We start from the raw sequence: 27,963 nt of genomic DNA, 5'->3' as shown, positions 1-27,963 counted from the left end.
AACAATGCAGTGCACATCAAAGAAAACAGATATTTATAAAAAGCAATGCAACCTTAATCTCTTATTCAGATGCCTCTGGGCCATAGTGCCTAATCGATAGATCCATCATGTCTCGCACCATAATAGCTTTAAGGACTTGTCACCACCCCATGCCAATTTGGGGTTATGATCAATGATAATATATTTCATGGCAGCCACATTATGGCCAGCTTGAACAAAATAGCGTTTCAAAGGCTGGTCACTGACATCCGCAGAGATGGCAGCACGAATGGCTGACCGATGCAATGCCATTTTTTCCTTAAATGTCCTATCGATTTTCCCCACATAAGCATGGCCACAGGGCCAAGTGAGGAGATAGATGATATACCTAGGGTAACCTGTACTACTATGTCTGATAGTAAATCTTTTGCCACTATGTGGATGGACATAAGCTGTCACTATTATCAACCTGTGAATTTCCCAGGTCTCAGTCTCCGACCCTAGTACAGAGCAGGGTCGTGGACCTGGGACTTTGACCCTAGCCATTTGCATTCATACATGGCAAAAACCCAGGTCGTTGCGCATTCATGTTTGCATTTTTTTGCAATGTTAAGGGGTATCGCTGTCCTTACCTTACTGTGTGTAATACCCCTTTCATGCCAGGTCGATAGACTCTGCAATTTCCCGGCTATCATATCTGAAAGGGGTATAAGTGGCACTGGTATAATGTGTCCAGGGGTCGAGCACCTCCAAACATAATTTTTGTATGGAATTCAGCACCATATGCCTTTTGTTTTTAGGCCACGTCTACATGACCCCTCCCACCCTCATAATCATCTCCTTCATGCAAGAAGTCATAAGTGTTAGTAAGTTTTGTTTGCATGGCAATTTGTTGCTTATGTGCTGTGAGAAAAGGTACACTTTATCATAAAGTGTGTGTGTGTGTGTGTATCCTAAAGAAAGGTGTACTTTCTTAAAATAATTGCTTAGTTATTTCAAACTTCATGCATATTTACTATGGAGGCGATTTCAATTCAGCGCAATGCTGAATATCTCCAGGAAGGAGTTCCCGGAGCTATTCAATTCACTGCGCTGTTAAGTCTGACTAACTCCTCTTAAGAGCCGTATTCAATTTGAGCGGACCCGCGATACCTTTTCGCCTCCCCAGATTTTCTGCCTGTTTGCAGGTGGTTAAGTATTGCGCTTGTGCCCGCGTATCGTCATTCACTTTGAAAAGCGAAAACAGGACCCGGCGAAACTTGAACAGGCGGAAAGTACTGTCAGATTTGGGGAAATCAGCCTAACCCCCCCCCCCCCCAAGTGGTGCTCTGACATGGGGGTTAGCTATGGTACCCCCCCCAATTTGGCTTGCTGAAGGTATTTGGTGTTTTTAAACTGGCTCAATAGCTGCTAAATAGCGTTTTTTAATAAGTGTTGCACAATAGTATTTAGGAGGTTTTTTTGTTGTAAATAATTTATCCCAGCAAATTTGGGGTACTTGAAATTGGTGGCCAGCATATTTAAAAGTTGCTAAAGTAAAGTTGAAAAAATTTTGAAAAATCCACCTGCTGCAAGCACCTGCAGTTCAAAAAACACTTGGGGCATACTTGGGGACCCCCCCAGAGTCAAGTTCACTAGTTTTTAACTTTGTACCCCAACATTTTTTTCTTTTACGCCCCCAAATTCAAAGTAATTTTTTTGGGTGTTAAGTTTTTTTTTTACAAAATTTCTGATACAGTTTACCTTTGGGGGACTGTCTGAAGGCTGCACGGGGGTTCCTTCAACGTTGCACCCCAAAACCTCAATTCTGCACTTTTTTCCGCCTCCTATTCATCGGCAAAACTTTTCCGCCTATTGCATTGCATTGACTTTCCGCCTAGGTGAAAAGTCTTTCAAATTGAATACGGAGTAAAATCAAAACAGGCGAAAATGACGTCATCGGCGAAAAGTTTCCGCCAAAAACACGCGAAAACGGCTTTTCACTCCAAATTGAATACGGCCCTAAGTCGGAGAACGCCGGTTACCACGCGTAAAGCTGGCTGTTTAGTCGTGCTAACCTGTATTCTCCTAATAGACTGCCGGCTGTGCGGCTGCTATCGCAGTGCTAAGCAAGAAAACAGCATCGTGGCTGGCACGTCTGAGTTCTGCTTGCACCCTCAGGAGGGTGTGAGAAGAAATATTATAGTTGTGCTAACAGCACGGTGAATTAAATAGCTCCAGGAACTCTTTCCCGGGGTTACTCAGCATTGCGCTGAATTGAATTGCCCCCGATGTCCTTTTAGGAAAATGATGTAACCTAATGGTGTCACCTTGGTTTACATATCATTTGCGTGTTTTTGTTTTTTTGTTTGTTTTTTTTTTTTTTTTACATTTCTCCAGCAACTGAATACTTAGATACAATCTTCATGCATTGAAACAATGATGCCATGCCTGCGGAATTTGAATTATCTGTTTGGATAACTTTCTCTCAATTTCAATGAGACCAGGTATTAATAAAGCATGTGAATGTGAGATTAAACTGCCTTTTGGGACATACAAATAATTTTTAAGACCTTTTTATTTATTTTTGATTGATTTGAAATATTTTACATTTGTCAATGTTTTTAGCTTTAATACAGTGTAATGCACTTTTCTTTATTGTAAGAATTCTTTAAACCCAGTTGTTTGTGTGGTACACCTATTACATTTTAAGAATTTGTTATATAAAAAAAGAAAATATACGAATACATAATTTAGCTCATTGGTTGTCCACATGTGACAACCCCTTTTTAATCATGCCCCGAACAGAGAGTATATAGGAGCCTCAACCCTCTTCACAATTACCATAAGGTTCTAGATAATTAAGTAGAATCTGGTTGGTTACTATGGGTAACATCTCCACTTCTAAAAACCTGCACTTTAGTAAATATACCCCTAGCATTATTGATTTTCTGGCGTAATATTGGCTACATATATCTCTGTGTTATATACAGATATATTTGTTTTTTTGTCTTTCTTTTATACATTTCTATGTTGGTTTTTCAAGTGTTTTTCAAGGTTGAGCTCAGTGATTTATGGTAAACATGATGTGATTTTCTTTGTTCCATACTCCTCTGTTACATATTTTAACAGTTGCACTTGTCAAATTGGTTTTCCCACTTTATTTAATAAACATATTATGTTCTCTATAAAAATGGTGGAAGTATTCAACAAATCTATATAAAATAACAGACCTGAATGCTGACCCCCTTACATTACTACAATAAATCAGGAGAGTGACCCCACAAAAGTATTATTAATGGGAAAACAGAGAATATAATAAGAAGTAACAGCAGTACCGTACTCTAGTTAGCGCTTCTATGGGAGAGAGGCAGCCTTGAGAAGAATTAGGTTTGACACACAAAAACCTGAATGACAAAATATGGTAATAGTGTTCAACAAATGGTGCTACTGAAGAATAAGAGGAGGGAAAGGGTTGGAAAATGTTAGGATGGGTGATATTAAACAAATAAATGGAATTACACTAACACTTTAGATTTCATGAAACATTTTTTTGCAGGAGTGTTTGTTTTTTGCTTTTGAAGTGCAGATATATTTATTTCTTAACCCACTTTTGTATTCAAAGGTTTGTTCTGTTTGAATAATGCCAGCAGAGCGTAACAAGCCAAGCATGGAAGAGAGAGAATCTACCTCCATGTCAAAAGAGAGAGACTGCCCTGAGAAGAGACCAGCCAACAGAGAGCGAGCCAAAGATGAAACAAGGATGGGTGGCAAGAAAGACCAATCGAAAGTCACAGAGGATAAGAAGAAGAAAACCGATGAAGATAAGCGTAAGAAAGAGGATAAGGATAGTAGGAAGGAGGATGATTTGGGGAAAACGGAACAGGAGGAAAAACGCATAGAAGAGGATAATAAGAATCAGGATGAAGAACTTGGACATAAAGAACAAGCTGTGATCCAATTAAAGTAAGACAAATGTTTCATTATTTGCAGTTTCAAAATAAGGTTCTCTTTGGAAGACGTCTTCATAATGATTCTGCGTGACATCCGCTTACCAGTAGTATATAGTGATAGTGGAATTATTTTATAGCATACAGTATGCTTGTAAGTGGAATAGGTAATATGTTGGCTTTAATGTCTTATTTCCTTATGATTGCCTGTGACCTATATCCTTGCAGTAGGTAATAATATACATTTAAGGGTTGCTTTACATTTTATATATTTTTATTTATTTGTTTTTGCTTGGTTAAATTACTCTTAACATTTGAGGGGTATTTAACTAAGAGGAACATGGCGTTGTGTTGGTAAATCAGAGTAATGGTAAATTGACTTATAATGCTTAAACCTCATATTATCAAATGTATGTTTAAAATGTAAAAAATAATATACACAAAAACCTTTTTTTTTTTTTTTAAATACTCAGAAGAAATCTTTCCGATCCCTGAGCAGTAATTCAGCCTTCAACTATCTAAAGAAATTAACTGTATATGGTGTAACTAGAACAAATAACTAGATTAGCAGGATTAGCACAAGGGGTTGCCACCCAGACTTCTACACTGATAGAGGCCACAGGTGGCAAGATGGGAAACAGCTGGCTCACAGATTGTGAATGTGGCATGTAAATCGAAAATACTACAGAAGGCATTTAATACATAATATTGCGCTTGGCCAGAAAATTAACCAAGTTAGTTTGACCACCAGGCACTTGAGAGAGACTTATCCCAACCCAGCGTCCATATCACACTCAGACATGGAATTTGCACATTTAGACTTATACCATAGAGACCGAACTAGCTGGTATTTGAGGACTGCCTCCCTGCTTTCATACATAAGATGCTCGTTACATCAATAATAGCTATCCAAGTGGGGAGTGTCAACCCCGCAATAGACTTTTTTTTTTTTTTTTCCCCTCGGTCTGTCACCTACTATGTCCCATTTGCCACATAACGTAAGACTTCTGTCATAAGCATACATTTATAAAATCTGTATTGTTCCATATAATCTGAAAGAAAGAAACCTGTGTTTCTCCTGCTGTAATGGACTTGTAGTTCTACAGCAGTTGGTTTGCTAATCCTAAAATATTGTTAGTGCTGTAATCAACTGGCTTCATCAGCTCAGCAGACACACTTGTCATTCTCAATGGGAGTACTGCCCAGGTGGGACTGATCTAGACATCTCCCATAGTAAATGTGTTAATGGGTATCTTTGACAGCTGCTTTTTATGTAGGGAGAGTACCGTGTTCTACTTGCAGCCACCTAGTCTGGGCAAGTATTTTAAAGTTGCCCTCGTTGATTGAAGTGACCTCTAACACGATTGGTGGCTAATCAGGTGATTCTTCCATTACATACAGACTCTTGTGTATATTTGTGATTCTTTTAGAGCAACAACTCTTCTTGTTTTTCTGTGAGTGCTTGTGTTCTGTACTAAATGTACAGGAACAGGTACGGTATGGATTTGTGCCAAAATACTGTGTGTGTGTGCTTTTTTTTTTTTTGATACATTTTTTAGTTATTTTCTTTTTGTTGCTACAGAGAGAAAGAAGAAGCACATCAACTGCACCAGGAGGCCTGGGAACGACATCAGGCCAGGAAAGAACTTCGCAGTAAGAATCAGAATGCTCCAGAACACCGGCCAGAAGAGCACTTCTTTAGCAGGCTGGACTCTAGTCTCAAGAAAAACACAGCCTTTGTGAAAAAACTTAAAACCATTACTGAGCAGCAGAGGGATTCCTTGTCGCATGATTTCAATGGCCTTAACCTAAGCAAGTACATCGCAGAAGCTGCAGCTTCAATAGTAGAAGCAAAACTGAAGATTTCTGATGTTAACTGTGCTGTGCACCTTTGTTCTCTCTTTCATCAGCGATATGTTGATTTTGCCCAGTCTCTTCTTCAGGTTTGGAAAAAGCATTTTGAGGCCCGCAAAGAAGAGAAAACGCCTAACATTACTAAACTGAGAACAGATTTGCGTTTCATTGCTGAATTAACCATTATTGGCATCTTCACGGATAAAGAAGGCCTCTCTTTAATCTACGAGCAGCTGAAGAACATCATTAATGCTGATCGAGACACTCACACTCATGTTTCAGTAGTTATTAGCTTCTGTCGTCATTGCGGTGATGATATTGCAGGTTTGGTTCCAAGAAAGGTGAAGTATGCATCTGAAAAATTTAGTCTAAACTTCCCACCGAGTGAAATAATCAGCCCAGAGAAGCAGCAACCTTTTCAGAACTTGCTGAAGGAATACTTCACATCTTTAACAAAGCACCTGAAGAGGGACCACCGAGAGTTGCAGAACACAGAGCGTCAGAACAGGTAAGAGAAACAACACATTGTAGAACCAATCTAGTTCATGCTGATTTGTAGTAGTGTGAAACAACTTGGCATCTATTGTCTTAACTAGGTTGTTGTTGTAAATGTATTCGATTTTGTGTGTACAGTCATGACCAAAAGTTTTGAGAATGACACAAGTATTGGTTTTCATAAAGTTTGCTGCTTCAGTGTATTTAGACCTTTATGTCAGATGTTACTATGGTATACTGAAGTAATATTACAAGCATTTCATAAGTGTCAAAGGTTTTTAATGACAATTACATTAAGTTTATGCAAAGAGTCAATATTTGCAGTGTTGACCCTTCTTTTTCAAGACCTCTGCAATTTGTCCTGGCATGCTGTCAATCAAATTCTGGGCCACATACTGACTGATGGCCGCCCATTCTTGCCTAATCAATGCTTGGTGGTTGTCAGAATTTGTGGATTTATGTTTGTCCACAAAAGCAGCTAACTTTGTGAAAACCAATACTTGTGTCATTCTCAAAACTTTTGGCCTCGGCTGTAGTTAATGCTTTAATATTTTTTTTTTTTGTCCAGTTGTTTACTTGACATCATTTTAATTAAAGACACATTACACTTTCCCAGTATTAATCGCTTAGTTTTAAATGTGACATGCTCCACAAGTGTGAAATGAAGGATCATAGACTATGGCTGACAGCGTGCTAACTTTAACAGCATTGAATTAACTCCCTTTTTCATACTGTTGCTGGCCGTTCTTGGGGTAAGATACTCTTCTATATCAAGTTGATAAATGGGATAGAGCGTTTGTATTACGCAATGTTTATTGGGTAGCCTTACCAGTGCCAATTCATGAAATCCCAGTCAAGTTTTGCATGATCTAAGATATTGTCCCTGTTCAGTTGTTGTATGAAATGGCAAAGTAATGTTTTGACATCTGTGTTGAGTTATATGGTTTAACCACTTAGCCTATCTGATTTTTAATTATTTATTTTTTACAAAAGGGTCCTTTTTATTAATTTGGTTGAATACAGATTTAAAGGGGGAAAAAGTGTTTACATTTTTATTTAAAAAATATGCTTAGGGGTTGTCTCTCACCCCTTGTGTCTATAGGGCTCCATTGTAACATTACTCCCAGTATCATTACACCCTTACCCCCCTATTGGTAATAGGGGGTTTCCTTTTTAAAGCTGGCGGACATAGGAAGATGGCACTGCGAAAGTCCAGCTGGCTGTGTTAGCTACCCATCCGAACATTCCAATTAAGTGGTTAATTAGGTTTTAAGTCCCTAAACTTAGGAATAAAATGAGTAATGCACTGAGTGTTTATCTTTGTCCAGGCGCATACTTCACACAAAGGGGGAGCTGAGCGAAGACCGACACAAGCAATATGAAGAGTTTGCAACATCTTATCAGAAATTGTTGGCAAACTCGCAGTCTCTAGCTGATCTCCTGGATGAGAATATGCCTGAGCTTCCGCAAGATAAACCTGTAACAGAAGGTATTTGTTCATGTAGGAAAAATATATATACATGTTGTTTATCACTGTAAAGTACAGAGGTGTCCTCATACATCTAGCCTCAATATGCCATGTGTCACGAGGTCCCTGGTGGGAGTGAGCAGCCATGTCCCGTGCAACTCTGCAAGCACCAGCCGAAAATGTCTTAGTAGCAATGTGCTGCACAAGGAAGACTGTATTGATTAATTTGATATGCGACGTTTGTGTGTCGCGACTGCAGTAAGAATGTATGAGGACTCATCTTTAGTTTGAAAGTCTGATTTAATTTTGTCTAGTTGTTTTGGTTTGTAAGAACTCCATGACTGTTCTTTCATATATACAAAATGTTTAGATGAGGTGGTCATCATATCTAGTTTTGCTTTAACTGACATTTATTCTGTTGCAGAACAATTATGACACTAGGTTACTTGGACTGTATTTCTGATGTAAATGGAAAACCTCCTAATGCTACAATGATAATGGTGGCAACATCTGAATTCAATTTCCAGGGACATTTTTTTTATTAATTTTTTTTTTTGTTTGTTTTAATTCATTTTAAATTTCTTAAAGATTAACTTACAAATCAAATAGAACACAAACATAGTAAAAATTGCAATTTATGTGGAAAATTGCACTGTATACTTTTTATACATTTTAAAATAGTGATTTTTTTTTCAGAGATTAATCTTTAAAATTCAGCACTGTTTTTGTGGGGTTTGTGTTATTGTGTTCTCTTAAGGCCTTGTTCTTTCATTATTTGTTGCTTGTTTTTATATCATTTATGTACTTTTTAAAGAACATGGGCCTGGCATTGACATATTTACACCTGGAAAACCTGGTGACTACGACTTGGATGGTGGCATCTGGGAAGATGAAGATGCCCGCAACTTCTACGAAAATATGATTGACCTTAAAGCTTTCGTCCCTGCAATTCTGTTTAAAGATAATGAAAGGAGCACCCAAGGCAAGGACGTTAACAAAGATGATTTAAAAGGTAAAGCTTTTTATGTTTTCCGATATTCCTTATCTATTGAAGATATCATGAAAAGCTGACAGTGTGCTTGAGTGTGTAAGTAAGAGTAGTGAAGGTTTACTAGTTTGTAAGGCCACTGTCAATGACCTGATCTGCCTATTTTTAAAGTACTTTTGACTAGGGTCAGAACACCTCATTGTATCCGTATTCATGTCGTTCTTGTCCAGGCTGTCCCTAGCTCAGCCAACTAGATTATGTAAAAAGTGCATATTTAATTTCAGAAGACGAGTGTACCGATCTTACTGAAGGCTATAATTTGTCCATTTTTGCGTGCAAAAGTTGTAGCTCTAATAAATCTGTGAGTGATGGTCACACCGTCAAAGTAAAAATAGAATTTTACACGTCACAAACGATAAAACATTAATAAAATAGTATACTGATCAAAGATCTTCAGCACTTAGATGTATGTTCCAATTAATTCTTATTAAATTTATATAACATAATAGATTCTCTTTAGTCCTAGAACAGAAACTTTGTGGTTCCGAAGCCGGATGAAGTCTTTGAACCAGTATCTATCCTTTCACAGGTTCAAGATGGAGTCCCTTCATTCTGTGATTGCGGGACTAGAAGTAGGAGAGTTTTTGGTGTCGTTAGAAATAAAAGATGTCTATCTACATACATACATGCTCCGATTTTGGAGCCTCACCAGGTTTTCCAAGGATTTGCCATCAGGGAGACTCATTACCAGTTCCATGCCCTGCCGTTCGGTTTCTCGTCGGCTCCCAAAGTATTCACCAAGGTGATGGCCGTAATGGTGGCTCATCTGCGTTCCCGATGGGTGACGAAATGTGCATGAAAAGACACTCCACGCTCATGCGTTGTGTAATGTGACTTGTAGTGCACGGAGGATAGATGTATGTGGACACCTGTACATCTGCTATCCTGTCAATCACCCTCTTTTCAGAGGTGGTTCTTGCATGTAAAAGTTGTTCCATAGTTACACTAGGGCCCTCAAAGGAAGAGTTGGAGGCCAAAGGTGGGGCTGGCTGGGACAAAAGACCCTGTGCATGAGCATTGTGGGAAAATCTTACAAACATCAATCCATAGCCAAAAAGTATCTAGCAAAAAATGTGAGGAGATAGAAGCACCACAGGGCAGACTCCACCAACAAATTACACACACAAAAAGGGATTATGTAAACCTAAAACTGGCGTTAATCAAAACCATAAAGAAATAGGCAGCACAACTTACCCTGATCAGCAGGAGATCCTGAGGGCAGATGTAATATTAGGCAGAAGGAGCCGCAGGGAGTCTCAATACCCCCAGTCAGAGCAGGAGATTGGAGCCAGATCCAAGATGGTGGCTGAGGGCAATCCTAACTCAAACAGCGTCAGTGGTTGCAGCAGATGGTCAATGAGCACCTCCCAGTGTCCTCTTGTCTACTCTGGCAGCTCCTGTGGCTCTGTAAGGGCAGGAAACCACATGCTGGGGGAGTAGAAACTCAGGAGCCCGATAGCAGTGTCTGGACTATTGAAAGGATATATAGCCTGTAAAGCATGGAGACTAGCGTTCTACATCTGCGCTACCTTGTGTACACAGATTTTATTTGATTATGCAGATGATACATTTATGGTTAATATTGCTACTTTTCTCAGTTGGCTTGATTTAAGACTTCAGTCTATTCGTGGCCCATATGACTGTTTTACTTTAATTTAATGATTGCTCTGGAGATGCGATTGCTGATGTTGTAAATGCTTTTGAATTGTTTTATGTATATGTGAGATGTCTGTCAGATTTCTGGAAAGAGAACATATTAAACTAACAATGTTTACCCCACCCCACAAGCATGGGCTTGTTATTTGGCATGCTGTTTATTGACACTTTTTTTATTTTCAATGTCAGATTCCAAGGATAGTAAAGAAAGAGATGTATCCACGACTGAGGAGTTAGAATTGGAATTGGAGACTTTGGATATAAATGATGATACAATGGAGCTGGAAGGTGTTGAGGAAGCGGAAGACCTCACTAAAAAACTTCTCGATGAGCAAGGTAAAATGATTGAACAGTCCTTGAAATTATAAATGTTTAATTTGAGTCTTCAAGTAGGCTGGAGAGAATTCTGCTGACCATGGCAGCTAACTTAATATGTTTCATTCAAGACCTTGACAAATCTGTTCAAAGTTAGGAGTCCAAAATCATTTAGCTAATCTGTAAGGCCTGCAAATATTTTTAGGAGCCGGGTAATGCATCCTGCAGGTAACAGTAGAATAATTAACAATGACCAACTAATGACCTTTATACAGTTGAAATTTCCTCCAAATTGCCTAGTGTGTGTGCATGACGTATTTTAAACAGCATGTGCTTTTTCTCCACTTATGCCCCATCAGAGAACTGTATTTCAACCAATCCTTCTCCTAACTCCATTAACTCAAGACACCTGCCCAGAGCCATTAGAATTGGTTCCTGTAATATAGCACGCCTGGGACAGTGTTCTAGAAGACGTGTGGTCAAACTGGTCCTCAAAGACCCCTAACAATTCATGTTTTCCAGATTACCTGTGGTTCTTTAGAATGTGTGTCAATTAGGAATAAATGCACTATATCTTTTAAAATTAATACATCATCTACTTGGTCTGGGAAACTGTTAGTAGTCGGGATGGCCACTCTTGTTCTAGAACACTGTTCGTATTGCTGTAACATATTAGCAATTGTTGGTTCCAATATCTATTATACAGCTAAAATGTGTTGGGCATATCGTGTGCCTGATAGAGGGAACCTGTGCCAACCTAGATTAATATATCATCTTTCATATTAACTCCTTCACTGCACCTGTTGAGAATTGTTACATTTGCTCCCAGGCCTGTTTTCCAAAGAAACCAGCTCTGACTTTGGTTATAATTATAATTTTCTGCTGTGCCTAGAAGTACTTTTATGATCTGCTGGCAATTTCGAAAACTGCCCACATTAGGGGGGAGTCAGTAGAACACCATATGCTGGTTTTCAGGCTTTTAGCACAACTTTACAATTAGTCATTCTACAGAATGATCATTTTGATGAAATCCACAGGCACAGATAGAATTTTGAGCTCATTATTGCAAACTCATTATTTCTTCATCCTCCATAGGGGACGCAGGCTTTACGCTGGGTATAGATTGGTGGGATGGAGTTCTGGGCACCACACAGTTAACTCTGTAAGTCACAGCCCAGGGTCTTCCCTCCCCCTATACCTCGCCCCCAGGCACAGGCACTTCAGTTTTTTTGTTGGTGTACAGCTCTAGTTATTTAAATATATAATTTATTTACTTTTTATTTATTTTTTTCCTAGAGGACGCCCGTGCTTCTGCTCCGCCGTGGCACTGGCGATTGGGCTAGTGTCTTCGGCTGGAGCTCCAGTCTCAGAGGGAGCTTGCACCCTGCGCAGCAGGGGGAAAGCTGCTCACCACCGGTATGGGAGACACTGGCGTTGCTGGCAGTGGGGACCTAGGTCCTCTCCGCATCCCTACTAGACCACCAGGGCAGCGGGGCTTTGTGCACATTGGTGGCCAACTGCCCTGGGGTCCATGCCAGAAGGGGGGAGGTAGGCTCTCCCCACTGACTCTTCCCCCGCCCCTGGACGCTTTCCCTCATAAGAGGTAGTCTGTTCCAGAGTCATTCCTCCTCCTCTCTCCCCTCCTCAAAGATGCTGGACAGCTATTTTCTGAGTGCCTGCAGTTTCAGCTTGACTCTGGAGAGTGCAGGCTCCTGGTCTCCCTGTGTTCCTCGCCCTCAGTAGTCAGGTTATACATATTGCTCCTTCGTCCCCTTTTGGGGCTGGTTTGTTGAGCGCTTACTGCTTTTCTTATTTTGCACTGAATGTTACTGAGTGTGTGGCTTTTAATGTACTTTCCATAATCTCAGTCTCTGCATTGTCCCACTTATTTATTTGTTTGTGGTGCATTTACATTCTCTACTCTGCCTTTATTTGCACATCACAGTTCTTGCTCTGGTGTGTGGTTCTCCTTGGATTTCTATACTATGTCTTCCAGCGGTAAAGCTCCCAAGGAGGTGGATGCTTCTATGTTGGGTAATTGTAGGGCTTGTACTGCTATGTTTTCTTCACAGGTTCCGGACCACAATGGTCTCTTTTTGTTTTCTGTCTTACAGCTTTACAGGAGAGGCCCCTTCAGCTGCGCCTGCTAGCCAGGTACCTGCTTGGCTTTCTTCGTTATCCCAGGTAGTGGATAGGTTCTCAGCCCCTGTGGTTGCTCCTCTATGTGATGCCATCCACTTTGCTGCCTTTTGCTATGAAGCCTCCTTGGATGCAATCCTTTACGCAGTCAGTTCAGGGGTTGGCACAGGTGTCTGAGTCTTTTAGACAGATGCTGGACAGGTAGCGCGCTTCTAATTGTAAGAGACAGCTTTGCACCCTTGTCTGATATTGAATCTGACTCTCTAATATTCCCTGCGACCAGGAGGAAGACGTTTCTGTTGCCTCTGATGTGCAGTCGTCTTCTATTCCGGAGGATTCCCAGCCTCAAGTAAACGTAGTTTCCTTGATCAAAGCAGTCCTGCTAATCAAGGATGCCGAGTCGGCCCCCGTATCTAGTGCTCTAGTCTTTTAAACTGCAAAAGAAGGCAGTCTCAGTATTTCCTTCTTCAGCGCAATTTGAGGACCTTTTGACGGAGGCTTGGTCCCACCCTAATAGGTGCTTCCTGGTTTGTAAGTTCATTACTTTCTTTTATTTTCTGCCGGCTGCCAGTCAGTCTAAATGGGAGTCTCCTTCTCCAGTCGATGCGCATGTTGCCCGCCTGGTCAAGAATATTACCCTTCCTCTTCCTAACACGGCATCGCTTAAGGATCTGATGGATAGGAAGTTGGAGCCTTATTTTAAGTCTATTTACTTGAATGCAGGCATAGTAGCTTGCCTGGCTCTTGCCTCAGCCTGGGCTGCCAAGGTTTATCGGTCGCTGGGCAGACTCCTTCGAGGATGGCCTTACATTAGGTACTCACAGGAATGATCTTTTTTTTTCCTCTCGTGGAGCATATCCTTCCAAGGTTTTCGGCTTCTTCAGTGTCAGCTAGAAGAGTTCTCTGGCTTCGTTCCTGGCATGCGGATTCTGATTCTAAAAAGGCCCTTTAAGCTCTCTCCTTTTCGGGAGATGTGGTGGCGTCTACGACAGCCTTTCTCCCTTCCGGGGCAGCTCCTAGGTCGCGATCTTCTCATTTTCGATCCTTTTGTCTGCAGGCTAAAGGCAAGGGCTTGTTGTTCTCTAGGTCCCAGGGTTCAGCTACCAAGGGTTTTAAACCAACATGTGTGCAACCCTGGTCTACCAGACGCCCGGCTGCTAAGCCAGCCGAAAAGCCTGCTGCATGACCGGGCGGGGCATCTACCTGGGGGACGCGAGTGTGGGAGGCCAACTTCTTCTCTTTTCTGAAATTTGGAAGGCGACTACGGAGGACACGTGGGTAAGAGGGGGTGGTCTCCTAGGTTTACGCCTTTTGGGAGTATCCTCCAACCCAGTTTTTTTCCACAGGTCTTCCTTTGGACCAGGAGAAGGCAGAAGCCTTGAGGGAGTCGATACGCTCTCGTCTGGCCTCAATTGTTCGGATACCTGTGACTCAGCGGGACACAGGCTTCTATGCCAGTCTGTTTCTGGTCCGCAAGCCAAGTGGGTCATTCTGATCAATTCTAAACTTGAAGTTTCTCAACAGGTATTTGAGGATTCCCAAGTTCCGAATAGAATCTCTTCACTCCATTATCCTAGCCATTGAGCCGGGAGACTTCATGGCCTCTTTAGACATCCAGGATGCCTATTTGCATGTTCCCATCCATCTCCGTCATCAGCGATTCCTCAGGTTTGTGGTCCAGTAGGATTATTTCCAATTTCGGGCTTTGACATTTGGAATTTCCACGGCTCCTCTGGTCTTCACGAAGGTCATGGCAGCTCATCTTCGGAATAGGGGAATCCAAATTTTCCCTACCTGAGGACTTGCTTCTACTGGCCCAGTCTCAGCAGGTTCTCAGGGAGCACATTCAGATCACGATGGATCTTCTCCAGGCTCACAGATGCGTCATCAATTGGAAGAAATCCTCTCTAACTCCCTCTCAGGAAATGGTGCTTTTAGGAACCTTGCTGAACTCCAGGGCTCACCCGGCAGGCAAGTTTCGGTACTTATAGTCCAAGATTCATTTGTTCCTGCATCACTGCTTGGTTTTAATTCACTCATGCAGATTCTGGACTCTCTGGTCTCCACCTTCGACATGGTGGAGTATTCTCAGTTTCTTTCCTTGCCTCTTCAATTTGAGACTCCAGCCCGGTGGGACAAATCTCATCTGCAGCTCAGGTCTCAGATGATTGTTCTCTCTCTGGAGGTATGTCACTTCCTCTTGTGGTGGCTCCAGGGGGTCCCATCTGACCAGGGGTTGTATCTTTTGGGTTCAGCACTGTGTCCTCCTTACCACCGATGCAAATCTTCGATGGTGGGAGGCAGTGCCCTGCCAGCAGGCTTTTCAGGATCAGTGGGCGGCTCAGATTCGATTGCCGATCAACATTCTGGAACTCTGAGCGGTTTACAGGGCCCTGTGTCGGTCTTTGCCTCTTCTACGCAGTCGCCCTGTCCAGGTACAGTCCAACAACATGGCGGCTGTCTCCTACATAAACAATCAAGACGGTACTCGCAGTCGTGCCACCATGGGGGAAGTCAGCCGCATTGTCCTTTGGGCGGAAAGGCATCTTCTGTCACTGTCAGCGGTTTACATTCCCAGAGTACAAAATTGGGAAGTAACTTCCTAAGCCGCCGGGACGTTCATTCAGGCGAATGGGCCCTGCATTCGGTAGTCTTTCATCTTTTGGTTCTTTGCTGGGGCTTGCCTGACATTGACATGATGGCGTCTCATCACAATCGCCAAGTTCTGAGGTACTGCTCTCGCATCAGAGATCTGGTGGCCTTTCTGGTGGATGCTCTGGCGTTTCAGTGAACCTTTCAGCTCCTGTACATCTTCCCTCCAATCTCTCTAATTCCGCGGGTCCTCCGCAAATTCAAGTTGGAGGGCGGCACAGTGGTCATAGTGGCTCCTGATTGGCTGCGGAGGATGTGGTACGCGGATCTACAGGGCCTCTCCATCTTCGGTCCTCTGCGTCTTCCACTGCGGCCAGATCTTCTGTCTCTGGGCCCTTGCTTTCATCCGTATCTGACCCGTCTCACTTTGACAGGGTGGCTCTTGAGACATATCAGCCTTGAGAGTTAAGGGGTTCTCCAGGTCAGTCATTAACACTATCCTCAAAGCCCATAAGCCCTCTTCAGGTAGAATTTACCATCGGGTTTGGAGGACTTGCTTTGACTGGTGTTCGGTTAGGAATTAACCCCAGCTCATATTCTCGCTCGTGCTCTCTCGCTCTCTCCCCAGGCGGGGCTGGATTTGTGTCTCCGTCTTGCTTCACTAGAAGTACAAATTTCATCTCTCTCGGTTCTCTATCAGAGACAGATTGCTGGTGGCTCCTTGAAATCTGTCTCTAGTTCTTAGGGCCCGTCAGTCGTTGCCTTTTGAGGCCTTGGATACAGTGGACATTTGTTGGCTTACTTGGAAGACTGTCTTACTCCTTGCAATAGCTTCTGCCCGACGAGTGTCAGACTTTAGTGCATTGTCCTGTTGCTCTCTGTTTCTACTCTTTCATCAACCATCCACTTCCATCAACAGAGCTGTCCTTCGAATGTGACTAGGTTACCTTCCTAAGGTTAACACATCAAGAGATTGTGGTTCCTTCTTTCCAGGTTCCGGATTCTTCGGAGGAGGAGGCGTCCTTTAGATGTCGTGCGGGCCCTCCAGATTTATGTGGACAGGACAAAGGACCTATGTAGGACAGATGCTCTTAGTCCTGTATGACTTTCGCAAAAAAGCCTGGCATGCTACTAAGCAGTCGCTGGCCAGATGGATCCGTTTGACTATTTGCCATGCTTATGCTGCGGCGCACCTTCCTGCACATTCAACTGTCATTGGGAACTTTGTGGGCAGTGCGACGTGGTGCTTCTGCGGAGCTGTGTAAGGCTGCCAATACGTTCCTGAAGTTCTATTCCTTTGACACCTTCGCAACCTCTGATGCAGCTGTTGGGCGAAGGGTCCTCAGTGCAGCCCAGTAGCTTCCCCTCCCTTAGGTGGATTAGCTTTGGGACGTCCCAGTGTAGAGCCTGTCGCCTATGGGGGAAGAAGAAAAGGAGATTTATGTGCTTACCTGTTAAATCCTTTTCCACGATTCCATAGGGGACCCAGGGCTGCCACCCTGACGCACCTGGCATTGCTCTGCTTTCGGTTCTCCGGTTTACATTTTTTGCGTGTTTGAAACTGAGTGCGTGCCGGACTTTCTTCTCCTCCTTCGTACTCCCTTGCCTTAGGTTTGTTAACTTAACTGAAGTGGCTGGGGGCGGGGTATAGGGGGAGGAGGGAGCCTGGCCTGTGATTTACGGAGTTAACTGTGTGGTGCCCGAACTCATCCCACCAACCTATACCCAGCGTAGAGCCTGTCTCCCCTATGGAATCGAAGCAAAGGATTTAACAGGTAAGCACATAAATCTCCTTGTCAACACTATGGGGGGGTATCCAATTAGTCGCGAAAAACTGGGATTTATCGCCGATTATCCCCGGTTTTGGCGGTTTTTTTTATTTTTTTTCTCCTTTTCCTATTTCGTCTGAAATAATGATATTTCAGACGAAAACACATAGGGCAAAATTTACTAAGGGGCGGTTTCTATTCTATTCTAAGCCCCGGCTAGGTTCTATTCTAAAATGTGTTTTGATGGCAGTTTCCAGCAGTTTTGGCCTTAGTAAATCTGCAGATAGCAAAACTGCCGCCAAACCACAGTCAAAACACATTTTAGAATAGAACAGGGCTGTCATTTAGAAACCGCTACAAAACCGCCACCAAACCCCCGGAGTTTAGAACAGAATAGAACCCGCAACCAAACCGCCGGGGTTTAGAATAGAATAGAATAGAAACCGCCGTTTAGTAAATTTTGCCCATCGGATCCGTGATAAGTTCACAGACCTATGTGTTTTCGCATTTTGCAGCGGCAAAAAAATTGCAGTTTTTGTGCACCTAATGTGTCCGAAGAAACCCCACAATATGTGCCGGGGTGGGGCGGCACTTCGGGCCAATTGGATAGCCCCAGGAGATCGATTAGCACCCGTACAATGTTCGGAGATAATTGTATACCATCCTATGATGTTAACTGGAAGCACTGTTTCATGAATGAACTCTGTGGCAGTTATTCGGTTAGCTATGCCCTTTTGTGCTTCTGTCATCACGTTTTCCCTTGCAAACAGAGGTGATAGAAGCCTTTCCAGGTGCTGCTTGTGCACACCATAGCCTACCTTTTCAATTGTGCATCCGTGTTAATTCATCACAAATACCTGATACTTTTATGTTCTTTTGGTTTCCAAAACTGAGGTGCAATACTTGGTATTATTCTTTGATAACTGCATGATAACGAGTTTAATCCTGATCATGTACAGTAGTGGTGTCTGTTGCAGCTTGCAACATTTATTTTGGTGTTACTTTCAACATATCCATTTCATTTTTTACAATAGAGCAAGAAGATGAAGAAGCCAGCACCGGGTCTCATTTGAAACTCATTGTTGATGCCTTCATCCAGCAGTTGCCCAATTGTGTTAACCGTGATCTGATAGATAAGGTACAATTTTCAGATTTGCTTGTTTTTCTTATATAAACTATTTTTTGTATATACAGCATATTGATTGATTGCAGGCAATTAAGTGACTTACTTTGGCTCTTTCAATGATGGCAACACATAAGCTTGGATGAAGTTACCTAAATGTTTCCGTGCACCAAACCACAAATAATTGTTATGATTTTGCAACTGCTTTAGACCATTCTATAAAGCTAAATCTGAGTTATCCCTTTTCCATTGCCTGTATGAGTCTGTAATTACAACATTGTGACTGCGGGGAGAACATGAATGGCCTGCTTGCATTTGACTTACGCAGGATAACATTATAAAGCTTGGACAATGGGAAGAATGTGTGAAAATGTTGAAACAAGTGAAATAATGGCATCATCTACTAAGATATTATATTAAGTGAGGATTTTTATAGGTTGTTTGATATATTCACCATTTGTCTCATGGCCTATATAGATTTAAAATTGAAATTTCATATGGTAGAAAAACTTTTTCTTAAAAGCCTCACTTCATAAATGCTGTTTTGTTAAAAACAAATGGTTAGTATTACATGGTGATGTACATTTCACCAAACAGCGTTTTCTCAGTTTACCTGTGCTTCTTTGCACTTGGCATTTTTATTCAGTGCTGTTCCCATTGTACCTTATCACCTTGGAATGTCACATTATATATCCTGTGCACAATTTGTAGCGAATGCTACAGCCTCAGTTTTGATATTTTTATTTATGATGTTTTTGTTTTTAGGTTTGGACTACACACAATGGTTATGATAACATAATACAGTTTATTTAAGATGTAAATAGATTTCCCTTCCTTGCTTGTTTTATTGGAGTACACAGCACCATGGACTATAGAATGACATCCTGAGGATACACACAAAGTAAATTTGACTTCATTACTTCAGGCTATACCCCTGGGTACATCAGTTTTAACTTGGGTTCATTTTCACCTCCTGGAGCCATAATCTGTGTCTCGTTATATTTTTAGTTGTGTCCCGTTTCCTGAAGGAGATTGCTACAAAGTGGGTTATTGATATCTGACTCTCCGTTCTCGCGGCCATCTAAAAAACTCTGCTAGTTCTTTCCCTCAAGGCTTTTAATGATCAAGTTTACTTAACGTCCGGCACCGCCCCCCCCTCCCTCTTAGGTTCACAGCAGCCCAGCACACGCTGCTGTGTGCTGGGCTACACTCGGAGACTGTCCGAGGCTGCTAAAGCAGCAGCCGGAAAGTCTCCTATGCCAAAGGGGTGGAGCGATCAAGGGGGGAGCGATCACACTGATCGCGCCCCCCATTGCCTGTGCTCTGAGCTGAGGGGCACACAGCGCCCTCCTCCCCAGCGCGCAGCAAATGGTTTTTCTTTTTTTGAAGGGGGGTGTGGCCACGAGTGCCACGATTAGGCTGTGCCCCCTACCCGCCCCCAGGCCCGACCCGCTGCCGCATGCAGATGATGGTCGTTCAGTGTGTGTGAACGACCATCATCTGCAGATCACTCAATTTGCAGATGTATTGCTATCGTGTGTACCCACCTTTAGTCTCCCACCAGGTTAATTCAATCTGCAGATGAATAACTATAGAGTAAGTAGTGCCTAGAATCTCTCATTCATTTGGAGCTCCAGCTTTGCGGCTCCTGAGTCTCTGGCACTCGCTGCCTTGCACAATTGAGAGGCCTCAATTATAGAAACCTGCAAAAACAGACGCCAGACTTTTACCTGTTTATGGGGGGAATTCAATTAGCTGCAGTAATTTACCGTAAACTAATTGATCCCCTGTGGCTATTCAATTTAGCCTCGAAGACAGCTCACAGGCTACACAGGATTTTTGTCAGGTCTCATCAGGCCCGAGAACAATTCCCCGTTAAAGAGCGTGTTAACGGGTGCTGTGACCCTGTTGACGCATAGGGCCCTGAACTTATCACAGATTCTATGTGTTAACGCCCGTTAACACGTTAATTTAACGGTCATTAAAGACGGGCTTGGGGGGAAAAAAGAGGCTGGAATTCAGTAGCTCCAGGCATTAAAGCCCGAGGCTAACCACCCTTTTTCACCACTGTTAAATTAATGGGGCTAATTAAATTTGGCCATTAGAGAGCATTTCATTAGTGTACCTTTTTTAACCTTCTGAATTACTGTGCACTCTATAAACCTGGTTTAATGTGGCTTGGTAATGATAAATGTTCCTCTGTTCGCAAATTGTCTTTGTTGTTAATAGTTCTTATCGCTTGTCAGACAAAGTGTTCCTTTATATAGAATGGAGCGTTAGAATTTATCCACAGTGCTACGTTCTCTAATAAAATAAGCTAGTAAAGGCTTTTTATGTTGTGATTTTTTTTTTTTTTAAGTTTCTACATACCTGGTCAATTTGTTTTTTTTTGAGTGCCATATCCGTTCTAAGAAAAATACAAAAATGCGCTGTTCAACCAAAAACACAATGTGTATCCAGACTGGCAGCTCCTAACAAGCAGGGTCTGCTACCTGCTAAAAAAAGGGGACAAATACAGACATATGTAGGAGCGCTAGTTTGAATAAAGACAATTCAACTAAGAATACAAAAATTGTAATGACAATAAATATATAAATTAAGACAAATCAACAAAGATATCACGTAAACAATAATCTGTGCAATCCTCAGACCAATCTAATTGGACACCAATATAAACCAGCTATTGCTGGAATAATGTATCTGTGCAATTTGGATACAAGGTGGGGTGAAAGATCCTGAGTAATGTAGCAATAAACAATGTATGGGTGATGAACGTGTCTGTCCCAATGATATAGAAACAACACTTAGGGATAAGTGCTGTAGAGAGCTGCTGTATTAACTCGGGCAACTTTCCACTATGCCAGAGCATGGTGCAGATGGTATGAAGAGAGGGTAACTCTACCGCTGATTGCGGGAGTGTAATTTGCGTAAGTGCAAAAAAATTGCCAGTATATTCTCCAATGTCCAAGAATCCCAGCCGAATGATGGCAAACACAGGCTCTTGTGGGAGGTAGCGCTCTAACCGCTCGTCAGCGGGAGCATGAGTTCGGCAGTGCTGTCAGGCTGGGAGCCGATAGCCGGTTGCTCTAAATAGCCGGGCACTTCACCTGTGTGAAGGCATGCCTTCTGAGGAAACCGGGGTTTTGATAGCCCGGAGAAACGCGTCAAGGATTTCCACTGGCTTGTAGCAGACCATCATTATACTGCCATTTGGGTGCTGTCCCTCGTATGAGGAAGTTTCACTAGCTTGTGGAGGTGGACTGTACACACACAGGTGAAGTGCCCCTGGCTATTTGGAGCAACCGGCTATCGGCTCCCAGCCTGACAGCACTGCCGATCTCCCGCTGACAAGCGGTTAGAGCGCTACCTCCCACGAGAGCCTGTGTTTGCCATCATTCGGCTAGGATGACATTGGAGAATATACTGGTAATTTTTTTGCACTTACGCAAATTACACTCCCGCAATCAGCGGTAGAGTTACCCTCTCTTCATACCATCTGCACATTGCTCTGGCATAGTGGAAAATTGCCCGAGTTAATACAGCAGCTCTCTACAGCACTTATCCCTAATTGTTGTTTCTATATCATTGGGACAGACACGTTCATCACCCATACATTGTTTATTGCTACATTACTCAGGATCTTTCACCCTACCTTGTATCCAAATTGCACAGATACATTATTCCAGCAATAGCTGGCTTATATTGGTGTCCAATTAGATTGGTCTGAGGATTGCACAGATTGTTCACGTGATATCTTTGTTGATTTTGTCTTAATTTATATATTTATTGTCATTACATTTTTTGTATTCTTAGTTGAATTGTCTTTATTCAAACTAGCGCTCCTACATATCTCTGTATTTGTCCCATATCAGTTCTACCTTAACTACATTCAGTTATTTGCATCAAATTATTACTTACACGCCCATTGTGAATATCTATATCTTGTATCGGTGCATAAAACCTTGTAATCCTATTCATACTTCTGGTATATTGAAAAGGATTGTGGGTTTTAGGTAGTTTATCTTTGCGCATACATTTGTGTCTTTTTTTTGTTAGGGATGTCATGCAGGGATTTGTAAACATGAAGTTATAAAGCTGTTTAAACACTCCAGTAGGGACTTAGCTTTCTTTATCTTGCTGAACCACTAGAGGTATCAAAGCAGTGTATACATTATTATAACTTTGTGTAACAGGGAAACAGTAGTTCAGATGTAATATTATGTGCCGCTACTGGAGTGTAGCTTTAGAATTGCTGCTCTTTTTGTCAGGAACATCTGCATGACACAACCCTCATTTTAGTCACTCTGTATGGGACATATTCTTTACAGAATCATGTCTACTGATCTCTGATCTAAATGTTCATAGTTTATTTAAATGCTTATATTTGTGGCTTTTAGTCTCCACTAGATGTAATATGACATCTTTGTTTTATGCTGTTACACATTTTAGGCTGCAATGGATTTCTGTATGAATATGAACACCAAAGCAAACAGAAGAAAACTGGTTCGAGCACTTTTCATTGTTCCCAGACAAAGGTAAAACTAAATGCACGATTAGTATTTAATATTTGTCTTCAGAAGCCATGTGTTGGTGTTCATGTTTAGCTTTGCAATATAAGTGCACTTTAATTTAGGCAGCATAGAGCCAAATTGTTTACTTGGCAATATGCACCAAGGGTAGGTGCAATGGTATAGAATGTGAAATTCTATCAACAGAGGAAGTTAAAGCAGATATATTCAGTATTTTCTGATCAAATGTTATTATACATCATACAAAAAAAGTGTTTTGCTAAAATACACCTAATTAACATGTGAGTGTTATTAAAATGTGCATACTTAAAGCAATATGCACTTTTTATTTTTAACTCCAAAATGGAGGAGACAGTGGTCACCCCTGGCTAGTCTCATTTGAAATTTAAAAAAAAAAAAGATTTAGGTAATTTCCCATTTCTCTTGCAGCAAGGCTGGGGAACACTAAACCATGGGGATTATAGGTTGGAGCTGGAGCTTTAAAACTTAAGCTCCTCCCTCCTGCAATTCCAGTGTTCTTTAAGTACCTGAGGAGTGAGGGCACAATGTTACTGGGCTGCTACGCAGTTCGTTATTGTAGCTTCGATTTTAGTTTTTAGTTGTAATATTTATTTTTTACTTTTTAGTTAGGTAAACTAGCCTGAGTGTGGCAGCTCATTGTGATCTGCACTCCGTTCTCCGTTTGAGCCCGCCGAGGACCAGCGCCCGCGGTCACCCTGTTAGAGGGTGCCGGCAGAGGGAGCCGTCCCGGATGACGGCCGCCATTTTGCCGTGCTTTAGCGGCGGCTCCCCTCCAATTTACGCAGGGGGTGCGCGCACGCTGACAGACTGCCCTGGTGAAGAGGGCTTGGCCGGAGTTTTCCCCGACACTGGGAAGTACTCCAGGTCTAGGGTTTGTGGAAATGGAGGGGGCGGAGCTTACACTGCTGCCCTTCCTCTCCGGCAGCAGCATGGACTACGCACCCTGCCTTAAGCGGGGGATGCACAAGGCATCATCCATCTGCAGGGCCAGCTAGATTCTCCTGCACTTCACAGCACGGCTACACTTCTCCCCTGCGGCTACTGTACACTATACTCGTAGGCTTATATATTTGCAGCTGGTATGCCTATGTATGTACACTATGCTTGTATGCCTATATGTACACAATGCTGGTATGCCTATGTGTATATACACTATACTTGTTATGTATGTACTAGTCCCACCTATGTCACTGTATTCTGTATTAGCTGCCTATGACTTAGGTCACACTGCTAATGTGCACTAAGTATATCAGACCGGCTGTCTTGTGTTACAAGGTGTAGCACGGATGGTGTAATGGTTAGCATTGCTCCCTCGCCACAATATGCGTTTGAATCCCGCCACAACCACACCTGTGTGGTGTCTGTTGGCAGGGATGTTCCTAGTTGGACTCCTGCACAGGGTAGCGTGCAGTTGCCCTCAGGGGCCTGGTATATAGGGCCCGGTGACACGCAGGCATCTGGGGTGCTGCATCCGCCATGGTGAGACAGGCGTGGGCTACGGCTCTCGGCAGGTCCGTGTTTGCCCTAGCATCACAGGGAGACCAAGTACAGACTTTGCTGTTCCTTCATCTGTGTCGCAGGTTTCTTTCCCTCTATGGGGTTAAGTTCCCAGCTGCGGTATGTCCCGCTCGGGCTCCATGCTTTGCGGTACCAAGACTTAGGACAGGTTCCTCTCATTTGGCGTTTTTTTTTTTGTCAGGGATCCTCTGCTGTGTGAAGCACAGGTGGTGATTGGTCTTGGAGGCGTCTTCCTTTTTCCAGGGCTCCATAAGCAGTTCCGCATACGTAGGAACTTGCGAAGAATTGCGCTATCTCGAACGGTGTGGACCTACTGTCCTCTTCGACTCATTGCTGCTGTGCGCCACTATCTTGTCAATTTGGATATGGATTGCCAAGCGTTGGCGACAGGAAGTCATTACTTACCCTTTGGCAAATTGCTCTCCAGTTTCATCAGGGAGGCTAGGAGACTCCAGATGACGAGGTCTCCATTCCTCGCACATTTGCTTCTAACGAATTCGGTATCCAGATGGGAGCACCTCCCACGTTTGTCAATGCGGCAGACCTTTAGCTCAACACACGCCCCTTCCTGTTTGGAGCTCAACATCCTTTAGGGATCTGCTTGCTGAACCTTGGAGGGTTGTCTCCTGTCTGTTTTCATAAGGTTCGGGGGACATTAGTCGATCTTGGCGAGCCTTGACATAGGTTGCATGTGCTATGGTCACTTCTGCTGACGAAGTTGTTGCAGGACTTTACAATGGTTTGCCCTGGGATTGCCTGCCTGATTGATGGCACAATTTCCCGGCGGACTCTGTGTTCGAGGCCAGGCAAGACAGAGCACAGGTAGCTTATGGACTTCAGCTGGAAGGGCCTTTAGGCATTCATAACCAGAGTGTTCCTTATAGTGCATACACACTGTCAGATTTCCCTGGTCGATTTGAACGATATTGATATATTGTTATCCTTCAATTTGACCAGTTTCTGGTACCCTCCAAAGGATGGTCGATGCGCGGGCACGGATGGTCGATAATCGCGGGTTGTTATAATCAGTGGGGGGTTGGTGCATGTTGCTGGATGTTCGATATCGAACATCCAGCACATGCAGGACGATCAGACAACGATACCTGATCGTCCCGTGTGTATAGGCCATTACAATATTTTTCTGTTTTTGGTAGGAATGTTCTTTTTTTTTTTTTTTTTTTTTTTTTAGCCAGTACTGGATGCTGTATTCTCCACAGGTTCAGAAAACGCTTTTCTTCCGGCAGTGGTCTCTACCGGCGGGGTCTGCGTTTCCAAGTTTACTCTCCTCCTTTCGTGGTGGTGCAAGGTCTGTCTGCCATAAGCTGATTCTACCTGGGCAGGGGTTCCTGAGGCAGTTTTTCTGGGACCACTCACTGTTCTGGGGGTCACTGCTCCAAGGTGGCCTAATGGGGTATTTCTTATACCCAGTTCAGATGCAAATGGGAGGACAGTTGCTCCAGATCAGCGACCATTGTGTGACGTCCTCAGAACTGGGTGCTAGGCATCATTTGCTAGGGTTTCATCATGGACCACGGAGGTCCACTGCCAAGGCATTTTTTATGGATTTTCAACATTGCTCTTCCCAAGGCAGCGGTGTGCATGGTGGCATTGTCCGGGCTCTCGTTCCACTCCTCTCGACCAGCTTTTTTTGCTCCAGTTCAGCCGCAGGCACAGAAACTGGGGTTCTGTCTCCTTGCTGGTTCGAATTCTGGACTGTTAATTCTGGCCTACCTTGTATCTTCGTGCCTGGAGTACCAGGGGGTGGGTAGTTCAGTTCAAATGGACTTTCTACGATCAGCGCCCCACAGCACGTAGGCCAACACATGCTCACTAGACGTCTGGAATGCATATCTTCACCGTTTTGTGCAGGTCGTCTTTCTTCCTCAGCAATCGAAGCTGTCCCCAGTCTGTGCTGGGCCCTCCCGTTCAGTGGAGCCCTGGCTCTTTCTGCTTGCAACAAACTAAGGACCTTATTCAGATTTGAAAATAGAGTAAGATATAGCATGTAACTGTGAACCAGGACAAACCATGTTGCAATGCAAGGGGTGCAAATACATACATTTTATTTTGCATGTAGGGTAAATACTGGCTGCTTTTGCATGTAGCCCACAAATACTGCACAGTTTTATTTTTACACTGCAATTTACATGTCAGTTTGGACACACTCCTCCCAAATCTACATTTCTTTGCACATTTTTACATCTTCCTCACCTGCAGTGCAGCATGGTTTCACCAAGATGATCAGTTACGTGCTGTTTCTCACACTATTCCCAAAGCTGAATCAGGCCCTAAGGGCGGTGAGGCTGCGCATAATGCAAATAAAAGGTATTACAACTATGCCCTTTTCCGATGTTCTGCTTTTGACGAATACTTTGGCTTCACAGTTACGGACCTTTTTAGGTCGCGGTTTCACGTACTTTCAGATCAATACTAAATCCAGACTTTTGCAAGGCCTCCCCTGCTTCCTGGTCAGCACCTTCAGCTCTGGGGGAGGCCTTCAACACTTCTCTCCAGTGGGGTTTCTCTTGTGGTGGCCAGTGCACGAACCTTGCTGAACTTGGCTTCACCCCACGCCTTGTCCGTCGCTCTTGCAGAGCATTTGCTTGTTGGGCATGAGAGTCTCCACTTAGAGGCCATTCAGTGGACCGGGTTCACTCACGGGAGTTCCAGTGGGTACGTCTCCAGCCTTGGAAGGGTTGCTCGGCACCCAGCTAGTCTCTGTTGCTGGTTCGGTCCAACAGCACTCCTCACTCTCAATCGGTGAATGGTTTCCGATCTTTTCCTCCTAGGTCCGTTCTTTGTCCCTACGGAATGGGCTTGTGGTGCACAGTAGCAAGTCTCCTGGACTGAGGAGCTGTGACATTGTTTTTATAGCTCCAGGGCATTGGGTAGCCGTTCACAATTGCTCGGCTGATTGATGGGCTCAAGCACCGAGCCATTTTTCTGTCTCTTTTGGGGGCCCCGTCCGTTCTCACCGGCCAGCAGGTCTGCAGTTGGTCGAACAGCTGCACAGCAGTGGCAAGTGTTCGTAATCCGAGAAGCCCAAGAGCGTGGCGGCACTGGTGGAGGAAGGCCGAATTTTTTTTCCTGGTTGGAGACTTGTCCCGACTCTCCCAGCGGTGATGATACTGGTAGTGTGATATGGGACAGCGGACTTCCTTCCAGGGCAGTAGTTTCCAGCGGTATGTCCTGGATGGTGTCTTCCTCTTCGCCCAGACCTGCTGCAACACGGTCCATTGTTTCTACACAGGAACCTTCCTCCATTGGTTTTCCCGATCTGGCATTGGTGACCAGGCATTAGAAAGCTGACTGTTTGTTTTTCTCTCTTGGTGGCCCGTACCGGGCGAGCCCGGACACTGTTTCCATCTCGCATTTTCCTCTGAGTCTGTAAACTCTACCTCTTGTGGTGGTTGACTACTTCAATTTTGACTATACAGGCTTTGGCCTGGTCACTTTAATATACAGCGGCGTTTGCCCTTTCTTCCAAAGGTCCAAACCCTTTTTACTAGGTGTACTGTGTATTCAGTC

At 43.4% G+C, this 27,963-nt stretch overlaps 1 protein-coding gene across 3 annotated transcripts in view; it reads left to right on the top strand.

Moving 5' to 3' along the window:
- Positions 1-27,963, top strand: part of UPF2 (UPF2 regulator of nonsense mediated mRNA decay) — a 124,746-nt gene that overhangs the window by 3,483 nt on the left and 93,300 nt on the right. For 2 of the 3 annotated variants that reach the window (XM_088468762.1, XM_088468763.1), the window contains exons 2-9: positions 2,359-2,465; positions 3,584-3,924; positions 5,491-6,270; positions 7,586-7,746; positions 8,540-8,737; positions 10,619-10,765; positions 18,279-18,382; positions 22,817-22,902. In XM_088468762.1, the coding sequence (XP_088324888.1) occupies positions 3,602-3,924; positions 5,491-6,270; positions 7,586-7,746; positions 8,540-8,737; positions 10,619-10,765; positions 18,279-18,382; positions 22,817-22,902 (1,799 nt within the window). In that variant the 5' untranslated portion in view covers positions 2,359-2,465; positions 3,584-3,601. The remainder of the gene's footprint in view (positions 1-2,358; positions 2,466-3,583; positions 3,925-5,490; positions 6,271-7,585; positions 7,747-8,539; positions 8,738-10,618; positions 10,766-18,278; positions 18,383-22,816; positions 22,903-27,963) is intronic. The other variant, XM_088468764.1, reaches the window with a different exon arrangement.

This window comes from Taudactylus pleione, unplaced genomic scaffold (genome assembly GCF_031769625.1).
Source record: "Taudactylus pleione unplaced genomic scaffold, aTauple2 ptg000086l, whole genome shotgun sequence".
NCBI classification, from domain to species: Eukaryota; Metazoa; Chordata; class Amphibia; order Anura; family Myobatrachidae; genus Taudactylus; species Taudactylus pleione.
Note: the sequence above shows the minus strand (reverse complement) of the source record. Positions and strands in the feature narration are given on the sequence as shown.